The sequence below is a fragment of the Columba livia genome, chromosome W (assembly GCF_036013475.1).
Source record: "Columba livia isolate bColLiv1 breed racing homer chromosome W, bColLiv1.pat.W.v2, whole genome shotgun sequence".
In the NCBI taxonomy this organism is placed as follows: domain Eukaryota; kingdom Metazoa; phylum Chordata; class Aves; order Columbiformes; family Columbidae; genus Columba; species Columba livia.
This window is the reverse complement of record NC_088641.1, coordinates 15,505,934-15,533,735: the sequence shown is the minus strand read 5'-3', so window position 1 is coordinate 15,533,735 and position 27,802 is coordinate 15,505,934. Positions and strand designations below refer to the sequence as shown.

At 41.6% G+C, this 27,802-nt stretch overlaps 1 protein-coding gene and 1 long non-coding RNA gene across 27 annotated transcripts in view; one reads left to right on the top strand and one right to left on the bottom strand.

Annotated features, from left to right (window-relative positions):
- LOC135577146 (arrestin domain-containing protein 3-like) overlaps window positions 1-27,802 on the top strand; it is a 63,036-nt gene that overhangs the window by 6,344 nt on the left and 28,890 nt on the right. For 16 of the 26 annotated variants that reach the window (XR_010468725.1, XR_010468724.1, XR_010468727.1 and 13 more), the window contains exons 2-7: window positions 4,317-4,380; window positions 7,404-7,517; window positions 12,008-12,155; window positions 13,674-13,776; window positions 14,304-14,560; window positions 14,973-15,135. Coding sequence is in view for 19 of the 26 variants with exons in the window: in XM_065044934.1 (XP_064901006.1) it covers window positions 4,317-4,380; window positions 7,404-7,517; window positions 12,008-12,155; window positions 13,674-13,776; window positions 14,304-14,560; window positions 14,973-15,135 (849 nt within the window). In the remaining 7 variants the exon portion in view is untranslated. Of the gene's footprint in view, window positions 1-4,316; window positions 4,381-7,403; window positions 7,518-12,007; window positions 12,156-13,673; window positions 13,777-14,303; window positions 14,561-14,972; window positions 15,136-18,713; window positions 18,908-27,802 lie in introns of those variants that run through there. The other 10 variants (XR_010468730.1, XM_065044944.1, XM_065044939.1 and 7 more) reach the window with 4 other exon arrangements.
- On the bottom strand, window positions 14,272-16,576 carry LOC135577148 (uncharacterized). The gene is made up of 3 exons (XR_010468732.1): window positions 16,018-16,576; window positions 15,019-15,120; window positions 14,272-14,610 (listed from the first exon to the last, which is right to left on the bottom strand). It is a non-coding gene; the product is annotated as an uncharacterized LOC135577148 (long non-coding RNA).

The following is a 27,802-nucleotide window of genomic DNA, read 5'->3' as shown; positions in this document are numbered from 1 at the left end:
AGTTATTCCATATCGGGGAATTATTTCTTCTAACAATATTTTTGCTACCGTACGAGCAGGGGCCCTAGTTGTTGGAAATGCCTCCACAAAGTGCTTGAGATGGTCTACAAGCACCAATAAATAGCGGTATCGCCTGACCTTGGGTAACTCTGTAAAATCAATCTGTATTGTTGAGAATGGCCGGTATGTGAGTTCCCTTCTGCCAGGAACTCGTTTCCTTATTTGTTGTTTATTTTTGCTCTTCAATTGTTTGCAAACAATCATGTGTTAATTGTTTGCTAGATTTCCCATATAAGAACTGTGCAGGGTTCTGCAAGGAAGTAATTTCTAGGGTTAATTTAGGGGATTTGATTAAAATACTTTCGTATTTTAACAACCTAGAATCTGTTATCCATTTATCAGATTTTTTTGTTGCAACACCCCTCGTATATTATGTGGTGTCAAAACATGCAATTCTCCTCCAAATGTTATTTTCTGTGCTTCTTCTACTAGTAATGCAGCTGATACTATTGCTTGTAGGCATGTTGGCCGACCCCTGCTAACGGGGTCTAGCAATTTAGATAAATAAACTACTGTTTTTTTTATGTCCAGCCCATTCTTGTGCCAAGACCCCGTATGCAGTCCCTGCATCTATATTAGTGAACAAATAAAATGGTTTCCGTATCATCTGGCAAGCTCAACACAGGGGCACTTATCAGCTCTTTCTTTATGCAATCAAATTGTTCCTCATCTTGTTCTGTCCATTGTACCAGTTTTTCCTGTGTTAACTTTTCATACAAAAATTTTACCTTCTTTGTATAATTTTCGATCCATTGTCTACAGTATCCAGTTAGTCCTAATATTTGTCCTATCTGTCGTTTAGACTTTGGGGCTGGCAATGACAAGATCCCATTTACTCTTTCTGGGTCCAAATGTTTGGTCCCCCTGCTTAAATAGTGTCCTAGATATTTGACTTCTTGCTCAACAAACTGGAGTTTGGTCTTTGACACTTTGAGCCCCTGTAGACTAAGGAAATTTAATAATTTAATACTTTCTTGTCTAACCACTTCTTCGTCTTGCCCTGCTAACAAGAGATCATCTACATATTGCACTAGTACCACTTCTGGACTGCGCTCATATCCCTGCAGAATTTGTTCTAAAGCTTGCCCGAACGAGTTAGGTGACTCCGTAAACCCCTGGGGAAGCACAGTCCATCGCAAAGGCAAAATAGTCTCGGCTCTCTTCATCAAGCGGGCAAGCCCAAAAGGCATCCTTTAAATCTATAACACTATACCATTGATCATACGGACCTAATTGACTCAGGAGGGTATACGGGTTGGCCACTACAGGGAATCGACTCACGGTTCTTTTATTCACCTCCCTCAGGTCATGTACTAGTCTCCATTTTAAAGGGGGACATGCAGGGCTCGAGTAGGCCTTTATCTAGTAATCTTTCTATTTCTGGTTTTAATCCCCTTCGGCCCTCTTCGGATACTGGATATTGTTTTACACGAATGGGTATTTCTGGACTAGAAATTTTAACTTTAAAGGGTGTTATGTCCAGCTTCCCTACTGAGTCTTCTGTATACCATACTTCAGGATTAATTTTATTTTCATCTTCCACCCTGAGAGGACATAATCTTATCCGAATTTCTTTCCCCGTTACTTCTAAATTAACACCCAATTCAATCATTAAATCCCGTCCCAAGAGATTATATTCAGCTTCAGGAACTAAAAGTAAATTTCCCGCTCCTATTTTGAAATCGGTTTCAATAACTACTCCTTTTATAACAGGGAGCCAAAATGGCTCTCCCTTTGCCCCAATTACTTGCATAGTGTTGGAAGATATCTCACATCCCTTGGGTAAAGTTTGCATGGTAGATCGTTCTGCTCCAGAATCTACAAGAAATTCAATTTCTTGCTGCTGAGGACCCACTTTTAGTTTTATCAAGGGCTCCGTTCCTTTTTGGGTCCCCAGCAAAAAGAGCCCCTGACACCCCTATTCCGCTTTAAACATTTTCTCATCCGCCATTTTCTTCCTACAGTTCCACAGTAAAAGCATTCTCTCTGCTCACCCCGTTCCATTGCAGTCTTTTCATTAAGGGGTCTTGCCTTAGGAATAGGGCCCCTTATACTGTGCCCTTCGGTCTCTGGATTTCCATTGCTGCTGGGCTGTACCTTCTCTGACTGCTGCAACCATCATTCGTACAGTCCTCCGCTCTTTCTCATCCTCTCTCCTAACATACACTTTCTGAGCTTCCCTCAATAGTTCATCTAACCCACGATTTTGCCAATCTCCTAATTTTTCTACCTTTTTCCTAATATCTATCCAAGATCTAGCTACAAATTGTGTTTTTAACAGCGCCTCTCCCACAGGGGTACTAGGGTCTAACCCCGAATACAATTGTAAGTTTTTCCTGAGCCGTTCCAACCACTCTGTAGGTGTTTCATCTTTCTTTTGGTGTTCACTAAATACCTTGCCAATGTTCTGACCCCTTGGAACAGACTCTCTAATGCCTTGGACTAATATAGTCCGTAGGTCTTGCATATGACCCCCATGTAATGGATCCTGATTGTTCCAGTCAGGTCTTTGCAGCGGCCATTTTGTGACGGCTGCAGGACCTTGCTGATGCTGTTCATCCCAAATCCGCATACCGGCCCTACGGATCATTCCCCTCTCTTCTGCAGTGAACAATATTCCTATTATCGATTGCAACTCGTCCCACGTGTATATGTTGGGCCCTAAAAATTGGTCAACACGCTCCGCTACTCCCAACGGGTCTTCTAGCAAACTCCCCATTTCCTTTTTAAAATCTCTAACATCCCTGGAATTAAGAGGTACCGCCACATAACCCATTCCCACCTGAGGTCCTCCCATTGCGATCTGTCACAGCGGATGTAGTTGCCCCAGTGTTTGCTGTTGCTGTTGTCTAGTCTTGCTAAGCGTGACAGGCCCCGTGGACTGGTTATCATCCGAACCCTCTGGGTTCGGTGCCGAAGGGGGTGTACTAGGGACTGGGCTAGGAACTGGTACCGGGGGTGGCGGTGGTGGTACATAAGGTGGGGGTGTCATTGGGATCTCTTCCTCATGCTGCTTATTTCTCTGGCGGCCATGTTTATCACCCCCCTTTTCTTTTAATGGGTGTAGATTAACCCTAGTCTCTGATCTTATCCATAATAATGCATATTCACTTTCTTCTGAACTAAAAGGCTCCTTTGAATTAACATAAATGTTTAAAGCCTGACAGATCCAGTCCTCAAATGATCCGAAAACTGGCCAATATAGGTGGTCTCTACGGATCTCTTTACCACCCCAAACTTCCATACAATAATTCATCATTTTCGTTTTGCTTTTACCCCGCCTAGAGGGATAATCATCCCAATACTTAATCATTAATCCTAACGGACTATCTGGGGGAATTGGGGGAAGCCTTTCCTGCGGTTGCCCTCCCATGGGAACAGAATGCCTACTTTTCTTCTGTCCCATCTTCTGAGATACCCTCCGCTGTATCTCAGGAATCCCAACCCAGTGGATAACCGGCCTATACTCACGCGTCCTGCGTCTTCACTCGGGTCTTCGTGCACAAAGTTTAAGGGGCTGCCGGCATTTACTTTGCTTATTGCAATTTAGAATGTTCGTTGGTGAAGGATCCGGTGACAAGAGTCCCACAAGGGCCGCTTAAAAAAAGAAGCGGGGCGCCTCCCTTAGAGGGGTTGCCACCGAATATCCTTCATCCGAGTCACGGCACCAAATTGTAATAAATTTTGACTCGAAGTTAACTTGAATAACACAAATTTATTCCCGATGGATTTCAACGCAATAAGCAAAGATGGCGCTGGGCGGCCATGAGATTGGCTTCTCCAATGGTGCACCGGGAAAACTTCTTCCAGCCTTTTTATAGGGTCCCGGGTTGGTTGCTCAGAGTGCCACGTCACTCGTTCTTTCTGCGAATGTGTCCTCTGTTGTCAGGCAGTTAATCTCCTATCTTCTCACCTACCCCTGCCCCCCTCCCACCTTTAGAGGATCAAACATTTAAGGCAATTGCATAGCAAAGGGCAGGGGCTTCCCGTGTTGCACAATAACCCCTGAGTGTTTCCCTTTAAGAAGCTTTAATGAACAAACATCTCTAACTCTTAGAATTGTTTATTACAACGACCTTTCCCGCTTTTTATTAAAATGAGTCTCAGATAACCATTTACATATTCCCCTCCTTGACCCCTCCCCTGTTGCGCCTGCGCAATGTCACTTGGTGAATTTGAGGAAGGGTCTTTAGGGGTCTTTGGATGAAGGCTCCTTCAGCTTTGTCACAGTGGACTTTTTACCTTTGGCTCATTAGAAGGAACTGGCTGGAATCCAAGCTACCAAAACGACTGGAACCAGACTGGTGCCTCCTTTTTGCTGTAAGTCTTGGCTATCTTGTCTCCTCAAGGTTGCAGCTGGTGCTGTAAAACTTCTTATCTCTGCATTTAACGAAGTCCTGCTTTTTTTTTTTTTTTTGTTGTTTTTCTTAGCACAATTAGTTATATATAGCTCTAAACTAGATATTAATTATGTGGTTTAAAATGTTAGCTTGTTAGTAGGCCCTTATTATATAGTTGCTTAACCCTTAAAATGTTAGTTTGCTCTATCAATATAACTTCCTAAACAAGTTTCATAACTTTTTACATAGAACTTAACCACTTTTCCCTTTTCCAAGTTCAGAGTCCGTGCCTCATTTGGTTATACCTGTAAACATTAAACATTTTAGCACGAATCACAACTGCATTTTTCACACCGGGAGGTGGGGTGTTTAATTTCAAATTCAGCAGTTACTGGTTACTGCTTTCTTCCTTGCTGCCCGTCCCCTCACCCCCTCTTCTGGATCCGATCGTGGCCTTGGTAGGACGCTGTGGGCGCTGCACCGCTAAGAGAGAGTGCTGTCACCCTGGTCACTTTCTGTTGGTAATGCCTGTCAATGTCACCCTTGACGGCTCAGAGGGCACACAGCCTTTATTGGCAAAGTCCACACATCCACTGGGCTAGCAAGAGGCTGCGAGCAGGGGTGGCCATTGGGACACATGGCCCTGCAGCCTCTCACTTGATTGTCTTTCCCCTCCCACACCCCTGGCCAGCACTATCTGTAATTGCTTTTCAGTAATGGTCAGCATGTGCTCCTGAGAGAAGTGCAGGATTGGGGTGCCACCTTGCACATAGCGCGGGGCAGGCCGGGGCAAGCCAGCAGCATGGCCCTGTGGTATGAGGAGACCGGATGGTGAGGCATGGGTGGTGCCCTTACCTCTGCGGTAGTCAGGGTAGGCTGTGAGCAGAGTTGCTGAGCAAATGCACTGGGGTGTAATGTATACTGTATGTATATGAGTGGCTGGCAGGGGATCTGCTCATGCCTGTTTAGGCCAGTCCTCTCCTGCTCCAGCCTAGTCTGTGATTGACAGCTCAGTACTGGAAAAAGGGAAACATCGCACCCATTTTTAAAAAGGGTAGAAAGGAGGACCCCTGGGAACTACCAACCTGTTAGCCTCGCCTCTGTGCCTGGGAAGATCATGGAACAGATCCTCCTAGGAACTATGCTAAGGCACATGGAGGACAGGGAGGTGACTCAATATAGCCAGCATGGCTTCACCAAGGGCAAGTCCTGCCTGACCCAGCCTAGTGGCCTTCTGTGAGGGAGTAACTATGTCAGTGGACGAAGGAAGGGCTACGGATGTCATCTGTCTGGACGTCATCCAGAGGGACCTGGACAAGCTTGAGAAGTAGGCCCGTGTGAACCTCATGAGGAGAAGGAGTTAGAGGTACTGGTGGATGAAAAATTGGACACGAGACAGCAATGTGCGTTTGCAGCCCAGAAGGCCAATTGTATCTTGGACTGCATCAAAAGAAGCATGGCCAGCAGGTTGAGGGAGGTGATTCTGCTCTGGTGAGACCCCACCTGGAGTACTGCATTCAGCTATGCAGCCCTCAGTACAGGAAAGATGTGGACCTGTTGGAGAGGGTCCAGAGGAGGGCCACAGAAATGATGAGAGGGCTGGAGCACCACTCCTGTGAGGACAGGCTGAGGGAGTTGGGGTTGTTCAGCCTGGAGAAGAGAAGGCTCCCGGGAGACCTTGTTGCAGCCTTTCAGTGCTTGAAAGGGGCCTATAAGAAGGATGGGGACAGACATTTTAGCAGGGCCTGTTGAGCAATAGGGACTGCTGATCTGGCAGGAAGGCAGTGAAGAAGGGATGGAAAAATGCTTATGTGCAAGGAAAAGATTATTACTTTTATTGAAAAAGAAAAAAAAAGCACACGCAAAAAAACCCCAACAAACAAAAAACAGACAAAACCTTCTGAGTTTTTTGTTAACAATAACAACAAAAAGCATTATACACATTGTTTTGATCTTTCAGCGTATTGAAGATTCTGAATTCATGACATTGTGTGGAGGATGCATTTGTGTAAATAGCCTTTAGTGTTTTTATGTTTTTGTTCAGTTTTGTTTCAGCATTTGTCGCGCACTAAAGGAACTGGAGCATCAACATTTTTGTAGGACAACAGGAACTAAAAATAAAAACATCTTAGAATGTACCAACATTACTTCATGATGTTTCAGACTATTAGCAATAGGTAGCATCTTTTGCATAATCCCACTACATGTGTTTTTATTACTCCAACTCTTGTATATGTGGTGTGCAATTATTTTCTCTAAGTAACTTTATATTTTGATGGAATCAGCATTTTTCTGGTTTCATGGTAATTATATCAGAACAAACCACAACTTTGTTGGAGCATTTAAAGCTATACAAGGAATCATGACTATAAACCAAGGTCAGCTTTCTTGTTGAAATTAGAAGATGTTTGCGTCTTTGCTTTGCCCCCAAATTTGTTTGCTAATTTCTAGGTGGTGCTTCTGCACTTAAGAAGAAACCTCCCCCCCCCCCCCCCCCCCCAAAAAAACAAAAAACAAACAAAAAAATAAACAAACAAAACAAAAAAAACCAAACCAAAAAAAAAAAAAAAAAAAAAACACAAAAAAAACCCACACCACCGAAACAGACAAACAAAAACCCCAAACAACAATTTTTGGACACTTGCTAGGCAGGAGATAGAAGGAAGCTGAATTACTAAATTTGATCTATTAACGTAGCAGACTTAATACTAATATCACTTAATAGTATTAGAGAGCTCTATTTCATTTTAAGTTTTAACTAGAAATCATATTGGAAAACATAGTTTCCTTTACATATCTTAAAGCAGTTAATCTTCTGCTTTTATGCAAGGTTAATCTTGCCTAACCTTAAAAATTCTGCATCCATACATCTAGCAGTTAATACAGATGGACTGGAGAGACTTGTTTCTGGGACGCTGCATTCTTTGTATTGTAAAGAACGTATAAATCTCTCTTATTCTGGAAAAGAAACCTATATAATTATGCTGTGTAAAATGTTCACAGGTGGAATAGCATATTGAGTTTTTCCCTCCTAGATGATGACAATTCTGAAGCAGGCCTTCACACCATTCATTCAGGAAGGCATGAATATGCATTCAGCTTTGAGCTTCCACAGATGTAAGTACTTGCATGCAGTATGCAGCTTGTGTGAGAGAAGGCTAAGATACATACCTGCTTAAGAAAAACTCTTGCGGGTGGAGGGGAAACCTTTTCAATGGTAGTAGGAGTTGTGTCCAGATGTGATAGAGGACATAATCTCATTAAACTGAAGAGGTTGCTTTTAAACTGGTTAAGAGTTTTTCACAAAACAGGAACACATTGCTGCCCAGTTGGTTACTCTCTCTCTTTTGACTGAGGTCTATTGACTCATTATGTTTTGTAGTATTTTTCCCCTTTGCAGGAGAGGGGAATTTGTGTCGAGTCCTGCGGAGTGGCTGAGGTATCTTCTAAATAAACAGGGCTTTACTGGAGCCGTGCAGGCCATCAGAACTAGCAATAACAGCTGAACTGTTCAAGCTCAGTCTGAAACAGATGTGGCAAGCTTAACCACATTTTGGGGGGGGGGGGGAGAAAAAAAAAAAGTTTTGTGTTCTGTTTGTTTTTTAAATAGTTTAAATAGGATGTATGCACTCAGGCTGACCTTTATGCAAAAAGCCAGGATGGAAATAAGGAAATAGATGGGTGAATGAAGCAAGAAATATTCCCATACCTAATCCTGCTTGTCTTGGAAAGCAAAGGTGAAGCAAGAATGATAGCAGAAGTCTTAAGATAAATTGCCACGTACGCAGACAAAAAAAGTTTGAGGTGTTTAATGTATATGTTGTGAAGGGAAGATTTATACATAGAGGAGCTACCAATGTGGAAAATAGCTAAAACACAAGGTGCAGGAAAATTAAACAAAAAGGAACAGAGAGAGTGTGGAAATGGATGAAAGAAGGGAGGCAGGAGGAGCCTTTTACTTTAAAAACTGAGTGCTGAAGTCATTAAGGTTAATAAAAATTGGCAGAATATTAGACTAACATCTAATATGAAAGCTAATAAACCATCTGCTTATTGGAGGGGCTGGCTATAGCAGAACCTGTAGATGATAAATGCTTTTATGGATCAGTTTCAGTGAATAGCACGGGGCTTTATGGTAGATATTATTGGAACACTGAAGAAGACCCATATATATGGAGACTTTTAGAAGCCAATTTAAGGTTCGGATGAAAGTCTCATGTGTAAGAAGTGATAAGGATGATACTGGTTTAACAAGGCCAAGTGCCAGGTCCTGCACTTGGGTCACAACAGCCCCAGGCAGCGCTACAGGCTCGGAAGAGTGGCTGGAAAGCTGCCTGGTGGAAAAGGATCTGGGGGTGTTGATTGACAGCTGGCTGAATATGAGCCAGCAGTGTGCCCAGGTGGCCAAAAAGTCCAACAGCATCCTGGCTTGTATTAAGAATAGTGTGACCAGCAGGACTAGAGAAGTGATTGTGCTGCTGTACTTGGTGCTGGTGAGGTCCCACCTTGTGTGTTCAGTTCTGTGTTCAGTTTTGGGCCCCTCATCATAAGAAGGACATTGAGGTACTAGAGAGGGTGCAGACCTTATTGCTGTCTACAGCTACCTGAAAGGAGTTTGTAGCATGGAGGGTGTTGGTCTCTTCTCCCAAATAGCAAGTGATGGGACAAGAAGAAATGGCCTCAAGTTGTGCCAGGGGAGGTTTAGACTGGATGCTAGGAGAAAAATCTTCACGGAAAGGGTTGTCAGGCATTGGAACAGGCTGCCCAGGGAAGTGGTGGAGTCACCATCCCTGAAGGTGTTGAGAAGGCATTTAGATAAGGTTTTTAGGGACATGGTTTAGTGTTAGAGCTAGGTTATGGTTGGACTCAATGATCCTGAGGGTCTCTTCCAACCAAAATGATTCTATGATATTCCCTCGAGTTGGAAGGGATTTTTAAATATGAATGAACAAACTAGTATATGTGAATATGGAATATTATGTTTGAGATGACCAGTAAAATAGCACAAGTGTTGATTAAAATACTGAAGTTCTTTTCAAGTGACTTGAAGGAATAACGATGAAGCCATCTTTGATAATACCGAAACAATGAAGGCTGGTAATAAAAGGCCTGAAGAATATCAGTTTGACACTGCCTCCTTACTGTTTCTTCCTATCTTGTATCCATAGAATAGTTCTAAATTTTATTTAAAACAAAACCCATGTGGTGGGTTGACTTTGGCTGGCTGCCAGCCCTCTACACCATTGTTCTCTCACTCTCCCTCATGAATAGGACAGGGAGAGAAAATAAGGTGGGCGAGCTTGTGGGTTGAGATAAAGGCAATTTAATAAGAAAAACAGAAACTGTACATGGAAGCAAAGCAAAAATAAGAATTCATTTGCTGCTTCCCATCAGTAGGCAGATGTCGAGCCATGTCCTAGAAGGCAGGGCCTCAGTATGTGTAGTGGTTGCTTGAGAAGACAAACACCATAACCATGAATGTCTGTGTCAGCCCTGTCCATCTTCTACCCCCTCCCCCCCCCCCCCCCCCCCCACACTTCAGCTTTTATCGCTGAGCCTGACATCATATGGGATGGAATATCCCTTTGGTCAGTTTGGGTCAGCTGTCCTGGCTATGTTCCTTCCCAACCTCTTGTCCACACCCAGCCTATTGGCCTTTGGGAATGGGGTATTGGAGAGACAGCCTTGATGCTGTGCAAGCACTGCTCAGCCGTAGCTAAAACATTGGTGTGTTATGAACACTGTTCTAGCCACAAATGCAAAGCATGGCGCTATATGGACTGTTTTGAGGAAAGCCAACTCCATCCTAGGCAGACCCAGTGCAACCAAACACAAAGCAATAGTGGAAGAAAACAAGACACTGACTAGCCTTACTGATTTTTGCCATACAGGGTACTGAAGCAGGATGAAACAATGAAGACTGATTAGAAAAACCTTTCATTTGCGGTATTGGGGGGGGAGAAGTAAACATTTCCAATGTGCAAAGGGATGTCAAACCTGTAGCAGAAAGAATCACTCTATTAAAGTACTAGCACATCTAGTATTATTCCATATACAAGTTAGGGAGGGAAGCTTTGACCATAACTTATCTTTTGTTAGGATGCATTTCAAACATAGTGCAATATACAAGTTCTTCCTTTGAGATTAAAGGCAAAAAATGTTAGGAAAAGACAAGTTACAGTTAGCAGGACATGAATATAAAAATCTTATGCCCTTCATCTTATGATGTTGGGGGAAGGGAAGGGAAGGAAGAGGGAGAGGAAGAGAAAAGGGCAATACTGAAAAGTTTGGAGTCCCTTTCCACTTCCCTCACCCCCCCCCCCATCCAGCTCTCCAAAATGACTTCCTTTGTCTTTCAGCATTCAGAGCAGAATAGTCTTTACATTTTATATATATAAATATAGTCGAGGTTTTGATTGCGGGGTGACAATAAAACCGTGGCAGATGTATTGTTAACCCCCTCTCTCCCCCCTTCCCACTAAGGACGGGCGGTTGGGAGGGAAAGGAGGACAGAGAGAAGAGAGTTGGAAAAATTAAGTGTTTTACTAATGCTACTGATAAAATAGAGGAAAATGGTACAAAATATACAAAACTAATCTTGAAAGTCCTGGCAACTGCTCCTGCAGATTGTAGGGCTGGCACCCAAAGTCCTGGACTGGACTCTGCAGCCAACCGGAACTGGATTCAGTCTGTCACTAGGCCTCAGTTTGCAGGGGCGACTAGCAAGGTCCTCTCCTAATGTTGGCCATAAGGAAAAAAGGGGCAAGATCCTCGTGATCTCCCACTTTTATATGAAGTATGACGTGAATGGGATGGAATACTTCAGTTGGTCAGTTTCTTGGTCACCTGTTTCTCATCGCCCCTCTCGCGAGATGCGCATCCATCCTTGTGAATAACCTTGCATTCCATTGCCATGTTTACCAAAACATGTATCTGGTTTTCCAGGAAAATGCAGTTAATATGAAAGCTTTAGCTGACAGGCGAATTCACTAAAAGAGAAACTTGTTTTTAACAAAACCAGGACACTATCTATCTATCTATCTAAAAAAAAATAAGATGGCCTCATCAGGGTAAAGGAAAATTAGAAGATGCTCAAAATAGCCTTTCTCTATTCAGAACTCTAAATTGAAATATTTAACTGCTGTACTTAAGGCAAAACAAACTACGAAAGCACTCAGTTATAGCTAAAATAAACCACTGAGATACTAGCCAAGTAAATAATACACAATTATTTACAGAATAGTGTCCAAACCAATAATTGGATGGTACTAATGCTAATTTTATTTGGTGGTCTTAATTTGACCTTAAAAGGGCATGCTTTATTCTACGCTTGAAAATGGTCTCTGAAGTCCAAGGGAAATGTGTACTATTCTGGCATTTTCTAGCACAATTCTTTAATTGAGTCTTAAAACTTCTACAGAACTACTGTTGGATGAATTGGAGATGATATTTTCTCCCAACTTTAATCTTACATTTTTCTGTGATATGGAAGCTTTGCAAATAACATTTGCTTATTATGATGCACTGAAAATACAGTTTTACATAGTAATTCCTAATCTGAGTGTTATTGGAAAGAGAAAAATTTTATTCAACTTTGTCCTGCACAGACCACTTGCTACCTCCTTTGAAGGCAGACATGGCGGTGTGCGCTATTGGGTGAAAGCTGAATTGCATAGGCCTTGGCTTCTACCAGTAAAATTAAAGAAGGAATTTACAGTCTTTGAACATATAGATATCAACACTCCCTCATTACTGGTAAGAACTGACAGAATCACTTGTTCTTTTTTTGAGATAAAAATAATGAAGTATGACTGAAACAACATCAACATGTAATTTTACCTAATATTTATTTTCTAGTTAAACTGCAACTCATATTTTAAGCATTGTATCAGTTTAGCAACTCTTTAACTGCTGTTACTTTGAAGGCTAAGTTATCCTATACTTGGAGTATTGGAGATCCCACAATTTAGTAGTATCAAGGAAGAAAACTTGGTGAACTGTTCCTCTTCAATTACAAATAAAGAATAATCTATGGAAGGAACAGCGCAACTCTTGATATTTGAGTGAGGGGCTGCTACCTTAAAAATGCAAAGTAAAAAGTTTATTGCAGTGCATAGTTGATAATTTCCATGTGGATAGTTTCACAGTATCACAGTATGTTTGGGATTGGAAGGGACCTCAAAAGATCATCTAGTCCAATCCCCCTGCTGGAGCAGGAACGCCTAGGTGAGGTCGCACAGGAACATGTCCAGGCGGGTTTTGAATGTCTCCAGAGAAGGAGACTCCACAACCTCCCTGGGCAGCCTGTTCCAGTGCTCTGACACCCTTACTGAGAAGAAGTTTTTTCTCAAATTTAAGCGGAACCTCTTGTGTTCCAGTTTGATCCCATTGCCCCTTGTCCTATCATTGTTTGCCACCGAGAAGAGCCTGGCTCCATCCTCATGGCACTCACCCTTTATATATTTATAAACATTAATGAGTTTTCAACTGTTGGGGAGAAACTATCACAATTCTGTTTAATCCTTTCCTGAAATTTCATTTTATAAAAATAACTTTAATATCACAACTGCTTTCAATGAGGATTTTATTTCAATCTGGCCTAAAAATCCTCTATTTCATCCCTTCCTTGAATTTTAATCTAGAGGAACAAAAAAATGTGCAAGTCCACTGAAACGGGTTTCTTGTGTGTATGGGTGAAAAATCAGGCTTGCAAAGGGACCTTGCACAAACTCCATCAAAATCAAAGTTCTCTCTTTGGATCAAGCCTTAAGTCCTGATGTTGTGTAAAATAAGTCTTTTTAATATAGATGAAACAGGATCATTCAGAAACCAAGGAAATAGAAGGAGTCAAGATTACAGTAGTTTATCTTAGTTAATTTGCTTCTGAAATACAGCTTAATGGAAAATGTGAAGATGTTCTAATTTACTGTTAGTTACATTAAAAGCTCTGCAACAGTGCGCTGGGATGTGTAGGCTATGAAGCTTTTTGTTTTAAGCTATACAGTGTTTATTCTTAGTATTAAAAACTGTTTTAAGTACGGCTGTAATATGGAGAATGGCAGAAAAAGCAATACTAATACAGCAGTGGAGTTAGGACAAACATTATATAATACCATTTAAATTGCTGAGACTTTTCCTGTGGATGTTGCTTTATCAAAATATGTAATAGTATGCACATCATCAAAATGATTATTTTCCTGTGTTGATTTAAATACCTGAAGAGTTTTCTATGAAACTTCTAATTTAATGGACAATATTTTTCCCTTCTTGCAGTCACCCCAAGCAGGCACAAAAGAAAAGACTCTGTGTTGTTGGCTTTGTACCTCAGGCCCAATATCCTTAAGTGCCAAAATTGAAAGAAAGGGCTATACCCCAGGTATGTAATATAAGTAGTTATGGGAGATGTTTTTCCTTCCCTTTTAGAGTTTGTGCTTAGTGTTTTTGTATAAATGGAACATTAAGGATATTTTTACCGCCGTAGTCTGCACTTTGCAATTTTCTCGGTGTACTCTGTTAACAAAGACAGCGCTACTTGTATCTCTAGATTGTTGAAGGACTGGTATGGGTGGGGTTTTTTGTTTTTTGGTGATGTGTGGTGTGTGGGGGGGTTTTTTTGTTTTGTTTTTTTTTTTTTTGTTTTGTTTTTTTTTTGTTTTGTTTTGTTTTTTTTTGTTTGTTTGTTTGTTTTTGTGTTGTGGTTTTTTTTTTTTTCCTTTTAGAGCAGCTCATGTGGATTTTGCTTCTATTAGCATCAGTGGATGTTTTTGCAGGTAGACCAGTGAAAGTAGCATCTGGTGTGTTATAACAGTATACAGAATGTGACAGTTTGCTTAAGCTGCCTTGTAAACATAAAGAGAACTTGAAATTCTAGTGTGGTTTTGTTTGTTTGTTTATTTGTTTCAGGTGAATCAATTCAGATCTTTGCAGAGATTGAGAACTGCTCTTCCCGTATGGTGGTGCCAAAAGCAACCATTTACCAAACACAGGCATTCTATGCCAAAGGGAAAATGAAGCAAGTCAAACAGGTTGTTGCCAACCTCTGTGGGGAATCCTTGTCAGCTGGCAAAACAGAAACCTGGAATGGCAAACAGTTGAAAATTCCACCTGTTTCCCCTTCAATCCTTGACTGTAGTATAATCCGCGTGGAGTATTCACTGACGGTATGTTGGGCGGTCTGTTTCACTCTTGAGAATGAATAGCTTCTGACGTTCTGTACAAATTCATAGCACAGCATTTTGTGATAATTAGTTATGAAAAAAATGCATGTTCTGGTATTAGTGTCCTGACAGGAGATCTGGTAAGTAAATTTAGTTTAAATCATGCAAGTTCTTAAAACAGTTGTGTGTCAACTAAGCAAGCATTTAATTAGTAGACTGCGTTTCCATGTGAAGGCTCGTGTTAAGACTCTTAACTTGAAGAGCTCATGTCTCCATAGAGGCACGGGCCCTAGAAGAGACTATTAGAAACAAGCTCCTCATGGAAACTTCTATAGAGAGACAACTTAGTCTAATACTTATGAAGTGCTGATAAAACCTCACATTTTAATCATACACTTGTTTCATTTTTCTTCAGGTATATGTTGATATTCCAGGAGCTATGGATTTATTCCTTAACTTACCACTGGTTGTTGGTACCATTCCTCTACATCCATTTGGTAGCAGAACATCAAGTGTGAGCAGCCAGCGTAGCATGAACGTGAATTGGCTTGGTCTGACACTGCCTGAAAGACCAGAAGGTAGCTTGACAATACAAATCCCGATCAATTTGCTAGTTTGTTTTGATTTTTGTCTGCTTTATTCATTGCAGTCTTGCTAAAAGAGTCAAATTACACCCCTTCGTAATAAAGCCCACAGGAAATCTGTTGTGGATGTTTTCTTGACACCTGCTTGTCCTATGTGCAAGAGCAGAGTTTCTTCCCTCCTGGCCTTTCTTTCTCTAGGACAGGCAGTGGGCTAGTGGACTAGAGGACTGCAATGTTCTGTCATTCCTACCTGTACAGGAATAAATAATCTTTGGTATGCTTTAAATTTTAAGGGGATAATTAAGCCACAATAAACAGAGGTCAGTCTGGTTTTGGACATAAGCTTAATATTAGAATAAAATTAAATAGTCTAGTCTCACTGTTTTGTTAAACACATTTTTAATAAGTTACCTACCTGCTGGTGAATCTTACAGACATGGAAGTCTGTTGTTATTTTACTAATATTGACTTGATCATGCCTAATTTTCATAATAATATTATATATTAGAATTTGGAATATGGTTAAATGAATAGACTATGTAACATATATGACAAAAGTTTTAATGAAGGTTTAAGCTCAATAGCTACAAACCTTCAAAAAAAGAGGAGAGATTAATACCTGTATTTCTGATTATTAAGCTGTATTTCTGATCATTAAGAAATCACAGGTGTTATGGTTTAAGGCAAAGCGGCAATAAACTGTGGCAGACGCTCTCTGTTATCCCCTTTACCTCCCACCACCCCTTCCTTTAAATCAGAAAGATGATAAAAAAGATAAGGGGAAAGGAAGAGAGACTTAGACTTCAAGTTGGAGAGTTTTAAGGGGTTTTACTAATGCTACTAATAAATAGAGAATATATACAAAATATACAAAACCAATCTCAAGTGCTCTCGATGTGGAGTTGGTGTCCCTCCAGCAGCAGTGGAGCTGGATGTACGGAGCTGGCACCTCCAGCAGGTGCAGCTCAGGCCCCCGGAAGTCATGGGCAGGACTTCACAGCAAACTAGAACCTGGTTGCAGGGATGCAGGGCCTGAGGCCTGTAGATCATAGGCAGACAGACTGGGTCCTCTCTAGATGCCGGCCATGGTCAAAGAGAGCGTGACCCTCGTGATCACCCTCTTATATAGGGGGTATGATGATTATGGGATGGAATGCTTCCATTGGTCAGTTCTAGTCACCTGTTCCATCCACCCCTCCTCAAACACGCCCCTCTCACAATGGACCGTGGGAAAACTTATCAGTCTTTCTTGGCTACCATAGTAATAAATCTAAACACGAGCTTCTTCAGCATTCCGTTGGTCTCTTATCAGCACCGAGTACAGCATCTTAGGAGAAATATGCAGGCTAAGTCTCAGAAACGTACAGTCACCTAGAAGAACTTAGCTGAAAGAAAAATCACTGAGAGAACCAGTCTTGTTTTTAACAAAACCAGGACAACAGGATTCATATAGTTTAGGAAAATATAGGAGCGTAGCAATTTTTTTTTAAGACTAACCAACCACAATGTGCTTTGTATAAGCGTAACTTGTACCAGAGGTAACTTTGTGCTTAGTAATTATACCCTGTTGTTAGGATTGTCATAGATTTATGGCATATTCTTCTGAAACAAGACCTGGTCTTGAGAAACCAAACCTGAAGCAGGATGCTGAAGTAATAATTAACCAAAGGCTATACAGTGTTGCTTAACGGATAAGCTTGTGTACTGCCAACGTGGAGAGTTTAGTTAGTAGGCATGCGATGAAGATGAGAAATGACCTCTGAAGAGGAAGAAATGACCACCAAAAAGACTGTAGTACCCACAAAAGGGACGTTAGATGGCAGCAGACACTATAGAATAAATAGCCTCATGTTTATGTAATTAATTCTTAGAATAGATGTGTAATATGTTAATAGTTGTCCTGGTTTTGTTAAAAACAAGACCAGTTCTCTTTTAGTTTCCCTATTTGAGCCTGCTGTGTGATTAATGCAATCCACTTCATGTAGCATCAGTTTCATGATGTGTGGAAGAAACCTTACCCTAGTACTGGTAATCGGGGTGCTAGGAGGAGCTGTGCTTCAGTACCGATCACTTCTGAAGCAGCTCGAACTCCTTCATATGCTGCCAGTATCTCTTTTTCAGTTGGAGTGTAATCAGCCTCCGAGCCTTTATATCCTCTACTCCAAAACCCCAGGGGTCGACCTCGAGTCTCACCTGGTGCCTTTTGCCAGAGGCTCCAGGTAGGACCATTGTCCCCAGCTGCAGTATAGAGCACATTCTTAATACCTTGTCCTGTTCGGACTGGTCCAAGGGCGACTGCATGTACAATCTCATGTTTAATTTGTTCAAAGGCTTGCCGTTGCTCAGGGCCCCATTGAAAATCACATTTCTTTCGAGTCATTTGATAAAGGGGGCACACAATCTGACTGTAATCTGGAACATGCATTTTCCAGAAACCCACAACACCTAAGAAGACTTATGTTTCCTTTTTGCTAGTTGGTAGGGACATAGCTATTATTTTGTTAATCACTTCTATCAGGATCTAGCAACGCTCATCTTGCCATTTAATTCCCAGAAACTGAATCTCTCAGGCAGGTCCCTTGACCTTAGCTCTCTTTATGGCAAAACCATCTTTCAAAAGAATTTGAATTATGCTCTCACCTTTCTTGAAGACTTCTGCTGCTGTATCACCCCATACGATGATGTCATCAGTGTATTGCAGGTGTTCTGGAGCTTTACATTGTTCCAGTGCAGCCTGGATCAGTCCATGGCAGATGGTAGGGCTATGTTTCCCCTGGGGCAGTCAATTCCAGGTGTACCGGATACACCTTCAGGTAAAGGCAAACTGTGGCCTGCATTCTGCTGCTAAAGGAATAGAGAAAAATGCATTAGCTATGTCATTTGTGGCATACCACTTGGCTGCCTTTGACTCCAGTTCATATTGCAGTTCTAACATGTCTGGCATGGCAGCGTAACTGTTACAGTGGCGTAACTTCATTTAGGCCACGATAATCTATTCCATTCTCCATTAGGCTTTGGCACAGGCAAATAAACACAATTTAATAAAATAACTGTTATCTCAATCCAAGTTTCTACCCTCCCTTTTTATTCTCTTCCTTATTTGGGGAGTGGGGGGAGGGGAGTGAACAAGCAGATATCGTGGTTATATTGCGAGCTCGAGCTAAACCACGACAACCATACTTCTTGGAAACCTGCTGAAACATAGAATCATAGAATAGTTTGGATTGGAAGGGACCTTCAAAGGTCAACTAGTCTCTATTCCAACCCCCCTGCAATGAACAGGGACATCTTCAACTAGCTCAGGTTGCTCAGAGCCCCATCCAGCCTGGCCTTGCATGTTTCCAGGGATGGGGCATCTACCACCTCTCTGGGCAACCTGTTCTAATGTTTTACCACCCTCATTGTAAAAAAAGTCTTCACGTCTATCCTGAATCTCCCCTCTTTTATTGCAACAGGCCATACTGAAGAGTCTGTCCTCATCTTTCTTATAGGCCTGTTTTAATACTGAATAAGGTCTCCCCTGAGCCTTCTCCAGGCTGAAGAACCCCTAATGTCTCAGCCTTTCCTCATAGGACAAGCATTCCAGCCCTCTGATCATTTCTGTGGCCCTCCTCTGGACCCTCTCCAACAGGTCCATGTCTTTCCTGTACTGAGGGCTCCTAGAGCTTGGATGCAGTATTCCAGGTGACATCTCATGAGAGCGGAGTAGAAGAGGAGAATCACCTCCCTTGACCTGCTGGTCACGCTTCTTTTGATGCAGACCAAGGTAGTTTTGTGCATTAATTTTACTTATTCCCGCATCTTCTGGACATCGGCTTCTACTCTGGTCAATATACATGCAACAAGTGATATTGATAATTGTACATATTCCCCCTTGTGATGCTAACAAAGTATCTAATGCTATTCTATTTTGCAGTGTAATTTTCGAGAGTTGTGAAATCTCTTCTTGTAATGCTGTAATTGCATCAGCAGTATTATTGCCAAGAATTTCTATTGCCACTGAAATACTAAGGCCTTTTCAAATTCACTCACTCCCAACCAGGGAAGAAACCATCTAGTGAAGTAATGAAATGTGGTTGGCCTTTCTACTAGTGGGTTACTAGGTTTGGTCCTATGAACAAATGTTTGTAATCATGATCCTGATTCCATAGTCAAATTTGAGAACACAGAAATATTAGGAGTAATAGCTCCTAAGGTGCAAGTTCCCAACCAGTCTCCGGGTAATATTTTGTCAGTATTATCCAAAACCACCCTTTTCCGTCAGGTACAGACCAGGGTGTATTGGAAAAGTCCCCAAGTATTCCCACTATTCCTATTTTCATTGTTTGGTTACAATTGTTCAAGTTGCTCACAAAGGTAATACCATTGTATAAGAGCTTAAATTGACTGGAAAGGGCCTGACATTTTACACGTTGCGTATTTTCTCTTTGCTTCTGGGATTATCACCTTCCATTGTTGTGAATCAACATAGTATCAATAGAAAGTAGTATTTGTTCCATGTTATGTCATTTGGTATAGGGATCTCTAACAGAGGAATGCTTGAAGGTGAGTAACTTGGGAGGTGAGTACGTATACAACAGTTAGTTTTTTTTAGTAATTTAGAATATGGTTTGTGACAAGTTAAAATAGAGGCTTTTTCTCCACTCGTAATGGGGCTGTACAAATTTAGATATTCCCTTTACTTATGTAATAAGCACAACGAATGCTAGTAACTTCACCCATAAGATTTCCATAATCCTTCCTATAAGGCTGGTACATATAGCAAGAGGGATAAAACCCCTTTGTCCTGGTTTTGTTAAAACCAAGTTTCTCTTTTAGTGATTTTTCCTGTCAGCTAAAGTCTTCTTACTAACTGCACTTTTCTGAAAGCTAGATACATGTTTTGGTAGACATAGCAATGGAATGCAAGGTCGCAGATAAGGATGCACATCCTGTGAGAGAGGCAACTAGTAGTGAACTGAAACAGGTGACTGAAACTGAACAACTAAGTATTCCATCCTGTTCACATGATACTTCATATAAAAGTGGGAGATCATGAGGATCTTGTCCCTTCTTCCTATGGCCAACATTAGGAGAAGACCTTGTGAATTGTCCCTGCGAACTGAGGCCTAGTGACAGACTGAATCCAGTTCTGGTTTGCTGCAGAGTCCAATCCAGGGCTTCTGGGTACAGGCTCTGCTGCTGCTGAAGCAGTGCTGATCTTTGCCGGGATTTTAAATATTGGTTTTGTATATTTTGTATTATATTATCTATTTTATTAGTAGCATTAGTAAAACATTTTTAATATTTTTCCAACTCTCTTCCCTCTGTCTTTCTTTCCCTTCCAATCACCTGCATTTAGTGGGGAGGGGGGGTTGGGGGGAAGGGGGGCTGGGGGGAAGAGGGGGTTAATTAAACATCTGCCATGGTTTATTGTCACCTTGCGATCAAACCATGGCACCCTTATAACAGCCTCAGATGGTCTGCTTAACTAGGCATCTGGGGAGTCCTGCATCCAAACAGCTCTGAAAAAAGAAACAAAAATGACACAAATTTGGAACTCCTTCATCCTTCAGAAATTCAAATGGTTTCAGTTTCCAAAGTAGCAATTGTGGTAGGTTCCTCCATCGCTGGTCATTGTTCATCTACTGAATGATCCTTAGGTAGCCGTTTAACATGTGAATGATGGATCCAGGTTTCCTTCCCTGTAACCTTTACAGAAAAGTAAGAATTTAATAAGACAGTACACAGTCCCTCCCACCTGGGTTCCAGTTTAGATTTATGGGAAAATACTTTTATTAAAACTCTGTCTCTAGGCTGCAAATAATGTATGTATATCTCTGCAGGGATGGGTTGGTACCACTGAGCATGATTCCTTTTAATTTTGAAACTTTCTTGTAAATGTTTTTGTATCTCCAATACAAATTGGGTAACCCATTCATTTCCATCTAAGAGGCTGGTCCTAGCAGGGACAAAGATGTTTGCCAAACATTATTCCTGTTGATGAAAACCCTAGTGATTGGTGAGGGATATTTCCAGTATCCCATAGTACTATACCTAAAACTTCAGGCCCTTTCAAACCTATCTGACTATAAGTTTGAATAATTTTATTATTTCTTTTAATTTCATTGGAGCTTTTGTTATGAGTTGGACAGTGTACTACAGCAGTTTTCTTTGGAAGCTTTGTAGCTTCCAACAGCATTTGGATTTCAGTTCCTTTAGAAATATTCTTTTCTGCTGAGGTAAGGAACTCTCGTTCTTTCCACAGCATAGCTGTTGCATGACATACTCCAAAAGAATCAGTACAAATAGTTATCCACTGATTACATTCCCACCAGGCTGCTTTTGTTAATACAGTTAATTCATCCCCTTGGGCACTCACTGAGGGGTGTAGAGGTTCTGCTTCAAGTACCTCTAAGTTTCTCACCACTGTGTGGTCCAGGTGTTGTTTTCCATTCATATAGTATGAAGATCTATTCCTGTGTAACATCATCTAGGTGGGGGGATTGGACTAGATGATCTTTCAAAGTCCCTTCCAATCCCTAACATTCTATGATTCTATGATTCTATTGGTGAAAAAGGTTAGATCAGAGTTCTTTAGAGGTTAATCTTGCAGATCTTCCTGTAGGCGGCTGGAGTGAAACACTACCTCAGCACAATCATGATGTGTCTCACCATTGGAGGGAATAGGCAGTAAAATTGCTGGATTTAAAACATTACAACTTTTTAAAATAATTTTATCTACATTTAAAATAATTAATTCATAATAATGAGCTCTTTGTGGGGACGATGCTTGTGTAGCATGCTGTTTAAGAATAAGTTCTACTTCATGCTGGACATACATGGTGGTTGGCTGACCCAGGACTAATGGTCTGTTCCTTTTTATGACAGTTATGTTGCTGCTATTGCAGGACTTTGTCAAGATATTTCTACAATAGTCTGGACATGTTCTGGATCTATTAATCTTTGTCCTTTTGTTAATATTAATTCTAAATATTTTACTTTCTGCTGACACAACTGAAGCTTGGAGAGAGATATACAATGACCTTTTTCTGCTAAAGCAGTACATAGACAAATAGCATCTTTCAAGCAATCTTTGTATGTCTTGCTGACAAATAACAAATCATCTACATATTGTACAAGTATAGGACTTCCAGGTAATATAATATCTTTCAAATTTTTTCTTTGCCACTCCAGCATGTGATCCTTAAAATAGCTGCAGATGTCAGAGGTGGCTTGGTCCACAAACACATTTGATGCCAATTTATAATTAGAATTCTGGAGAGTCATTCCACTGTATGTCAATGAAGCCTGTTGCAATCTTCCCCAGTAGTCACTGGGGTGTTACTCTGGCCTCCATCTACATTCCTGTATTTTAGTTTAATTTACTGTTACCTTCTCACAAGCTCTAATCACATTTATCAGATTTCTAAACACTGTTTGGCAATTATCTCTATCTGTTTGGTTATTATAATCCAAATTAGAATCAACCTGAGGCCAGGCAGTCCAATTTCCCCCTGCCTGTAGGGTTAATTCCACATTCTTTTTGATTATCTTTCTGTCTGGATGGAATAACTCAACAACAGGTTAACATCAGCCCAGGATGGATTATATCCTGAACAAATATTGGAAAATAATGATGCACATTGACCTCCATCTTCCCTTAACCTGGGCATTCAATTTCCCCACATAACCAAATCTTCAGAGTTCCAGGGGTGATGGGTATAACAATAGAGGTGGTGGAGGAACATTTCTCACACACATTCCCTCCCCCTCCCCCCGGCTGCATTACAAGAGGATCGGGGAATCCAGCAGAAGCAGTGGGGACAGCAGAAGTGACTGGGGGGACGATACAGAGAGAGGAGCTTAGGGTGGTGCAGAAACTGGCTCTGCAGGTGCCTCAGTTAAATTAGTCACAATTGCTGCAGCTAAAGTTCTTCCTTGAGGTTTTTGACCTCATTTTCAACCATCCTCTTTATGGTGATTATATGTCCAATTATCTCATACATACCAATAATCCACATGCTGAGGTTTTTAATCTTCTAAAATTTTCTGGAGTGTAGCCAATTTCTTTAATTCAAAGGATCCTTTGTGGGGCCATACCCCCACTCTGACTGCTGGCCAGTCTTCCTTACACAATGTATTGCTTGTTTGTTTTGGTTTTTTAATGAATCTGTAGCGCCATCTATTTTCCTCCAGCTTTCTAGTACCTTAGCTAAGGGCATCCCCTTCTGTATGCCAGGTACATTCCCCATATCTGTATGCCAAATTTGTGTGCCTTACACTGATCAGGCTGTGCACACCTATCCTAGTGCACTTCCAACTCGAACCCACTCAGCATCAAAAAGCTTACAACATGGTAGTGGAATTTTAGCATGCACCAATGCTTAGAATTTAGTAGTGTAAATTTAACATTCACTGGTTAGCATCTCCTGTCTCTAAAGTTCCCAGGTGAACTAACCCGATGCTGGCAATTGGACGTTTGGAGATGAGAGAGTCTGACATCCATTGGTGATTGCCTAGACTCCCATCTGGGTTGCCAAACTATTATGGAAATTACACATGCCAGCCACCATAACAGGATTTGACTCTAGGTTTCTGCATAAGCCAAAAGACACATTCCTTCATGAAAGTAATTTTTATTAATAGTGCTACAGCTCGAGCTGGGTGCCTCTGAAGAGGGACCCCAGACAAAGAAATACCTGGGCAATTATGCCCTTACTATCTAAGTTCCCCACCCCTCACGCAATAGTTCAGACCAATAGTAATATTAAGGTCTGAGGTCTTCTTGCTTTTTTATTGGTTTGATTTGTTTGCTGTTTTGTTGCTAAGTGGTCATCTTATACAATATCACATCCTCTTAGGTTGGTTTCGGCCAATTCTGTAGTTAGTTATTCAGCATGTTGTAATACCATTATTACAGTTCATATGCCACAATCTATAGGCTTTCTCTATTCTAGCTACTATTTGTTGGAATGAATAAAGGACTCAGCATTCCGATTCAATGTGAATCATGCAAAGCCATTTATTACAGAAACAAGCCTCCTTATATATACAACTATTCTCTGATCACGTGTCCATGCTCCAAGCATGCATTCACTAATTGGATATCATCTATGTTCACGAGCTGTCCACGCTCTGGAGTCTCACTTCTGATAGGTCTGTTGATTTAAGTCTTGTTGAGGCCCTGTTATTGTAGAACTGCCTCCCTCCCACGGCAGGTCCTCTTTTCAGCTTTCCAAGGTGGCCTTGAAATTCCTTTGGGCCTGGCTAGTTCAGTAACAAATCTCCATCTAATAGAAACCCATCCACAATTATTAATGTTTAAGCTGCTAGCTCTAAGTTTTTACTAACTTTCTCTACAAGAAGACCCAGGGTTTTCCCTCTGGCATGCAGGAGACCTGGTCCTGCTCAGAGGAGGCAGTGCCCTCTGGGAGCATCCCCCTTGCCAGGGCAGAAGGAGGAGTGGGAAAGCAAAGGCCGAGGAGAGGGCCTGAAGGCAGAGGGATGTAGTGGAAGTCCAGAGACCTGCTGCCTGGCAGAGGTGTGTTTGCTGCCAACATTTCCCTTCCATTCATGTGGTGGGTTTTTTTCTCCTTTTCAAGGTCCTAACCACAATGACTGGAGCTATGAAGGTAAATACCCTGCAGTTACTCCTGCTTTTTTCCTATCACCCAGCAGACCCTGGGCCTGAGCCAGCCCTGGTTAAATGATTACAGGCTCCTGTGCACACTCTGTGGCTCGCTCATCCCTCCTGCCCAACCCTGCCACCTCAGTGGTACCTGAATCTGGGCACAGATGGGTTGAAGGGCTGGGGTTTGCTCTGATTTGAGCAGGAAGCAGCATCTGCATCAATGTCCTCCTGGGTGTGGGGGATGCCCTCAGATTAGGGCTCCTCCCTGAACAGGTGTTTGCCTGATCCTGTGCCAAACTGGATGTGTCTTGCAGCCTGTGCTGGGACTTTCACCTGCTCAGGGATTAGCTTGTGTCCCACAGGACACCTTTGTCACCCTCCCTCCCCATCCTGCCTGGCCCTGATCTCCCACCATGGCTTAGAAGGCTTCTCCACAGTACCTGTGATGGGCATTGCTGCAGCTGTAGTGCAAATGCACCCCTTCCTGCGGCGATTGAGAATGACACATATGGAGATGCAGACAGAGACACGCAGACACAGAGTTCTTGTTAGCAGCGAGAGCAGAGCCAGCCAGAGCTGAGCCTTCTTTACTTAACAGTTCTCAATTTATAGGTTTACAGATAAGGGCTTGGACCTGCAGAGAAAAGTCCCATCAGAGTTCCAGACCCGAGCGGACGGAGGAAGAAATGCAGCCGACTCAATATGAGTGATAAAGCATACTTCAACTTTATTGCCCGAGATAGCGTGCATTTATACCAAATACCATAATTATGCATACTTGTCTCTATCTAATAGGCTAAGCACATTTACTTACTCCACCTACTTGGGTTTAGCTAGCTATGCGCATCCCACATTCTTCTGACTCTTATCTCTTCAAAAATATCCTGACCCTGCCTTAGTTAGTACTTTTCCGTTCCCCCCTTTCCCACGGCCTAATAGACAAGCTAACTAAGGCCTACTTATGTCAACTAAAATGGGCTCTGCTCGTACAGTTGCTTGGTGGACTCATGTCTGTGCTCCTCGAGCCAATCCCCGACATCTCCCCCCTTTTCTTTTATTAATGAGCAGAGGCTGCCCAAGTGTCTGCTCTAAAATCTTCTTAATACATGATATAGCACAACTCAAGCATATTAATGCAACTACTACTATGATTAAGAGAGCCAGAGCACTCTGCAAAAGCCCTTTTACCCATCCTCCTAGTCCAAACCAGTTCATGAGGCCCTCTAAGCCAAAGAGGCCCACATCCTCTCTGATCTTCTGTGAATGGTCCGTAAGTTGTTTAATCTCCTCGTGGATGGATCTCGACTTATTCTGTAAATCCATACAGCACATTCCGTCAAATTCCTCACATCCATGGCCATGGGCTAATAACAAAAGTCTCCTGTGACTGTATTCTGCAGTGTAGCATGTCTTACAGAATCTACATCTAACAAAAGTCCACTTAAAGCCTTAGAAGTTCTGTTTATTTGCTTAACTAGCCAGCATCCTAACTTTTCTAAAGTATTTAAAGCTTTAGTTGTGCCAACACTAGATACAAGAGATCCTAAAACCCTTACCCTGATCCTCAATAATCTACATTATCATCACATTTTGACTCATATACACGCAAAAAGTGTTTTTCTCGTCCTGCTCTTTTGTGATCTATTATCATAGATACATTGGACGTTAAGAGAGTTAGTAGTCCCAAAATACACAGTCCTCCAACAGCGTTAGAAGGAATTCCTGGTCAGGCTCTATCTTCACAGATCAAGAATACACCATACAGGAGGTTTTAGGGTCGCTGTCAATGACATCCCTTGCATTCTTCTGTGAAGCATTACACCGTCGAGTTTCATTTCTGTAGTCACCAAGGGTAGCATTAACATTTTGTAGTTTTGTCCATTCATGTTCTTGTATACTGTTCTGACACTTTTCACAAACCGGCTGGATACAAGTGTCCATGGGCATAGATGCCATCAATTCCAGTTCCTGTGGTTCGATGTCTGCTTCCAGGTGGCAATTAATCCAAAGTGCCGTGTTAGTATTATTACAGTTCGTTGCAATGCCTCTGCATCAACCACTATTTGAAACAGTCGTGTGATGCTGCTGTAGTCATCAAGGAAGACACCAACCAAGCATGTGTGGAACGTTTTTTCCAGAGACATCGTAGTTAGGCATATAGATGGTCAGTCATGTTGGCTAAAGTAATCCACATGTTAGTCTTTGTCTGTGCAGGCATCCAAAACACAGCAGCTGCAACAATCATTGTCAGGAAGATAACACAGGTTTCACGTTTCGTGCTGGCAGCCATTGCAGCTCTTGATCTGTAAAAACATAAGCATAACCTCTCCCCCAGGTTATCAATTGGTGTGGCCTTTTCCATTGAACGTTAACTAGTGATTTGACCATAACTAATGCAGGTTCTTTCTGATTTAGCATGGTTTTGGGTCATAGTTACAAAGTGTTTCATCACAGGGCAAATTTAGGCTGCACCACTTAGATACAAGTGATTCATCACATACAATCCTTTTGACAATTCCCCTTTTTGTTTAAAAAACAAAACAAACAAAACAAAACAAAAACACAGTTCAGAATCAGATACGTGTGTTGGATCTTGACTACGTACTCAAAATCGCAAATCAAATTCAGAGGTTCCTTAAATTTCCCAAATGGTACATATATGACAAAAGGATCATGGCCTTAAATTCATTCCCTGCATTTTCTTGATCAGAGTGACAATTGGTATATTAGTCTGTTAGCATTCTCATCATACTGTCCCACAATAGCCACAGGTTGTTTCATAGACAAATCTGTAAGTCCAATCAAATGCAGTCATCCTGTAAAGTTGTCATAAATTCATTCCTCAAAGTTTCTAACTCCATTTTGGCTGTCATATTTACTGGATATTGTTTTCCCTTACCGGATTGAAGTCCTGTTTCAGATTTCTCAGTGTAGTATTTGCTTTATCAAAAACATTGGCTGTTAATACTAGTAGAAATACAGCATTCAAAAGTTCCTTGAAGATTTCTCACTTGCACAAGCAGATCTGCACCATCCAAGCACCTTCTT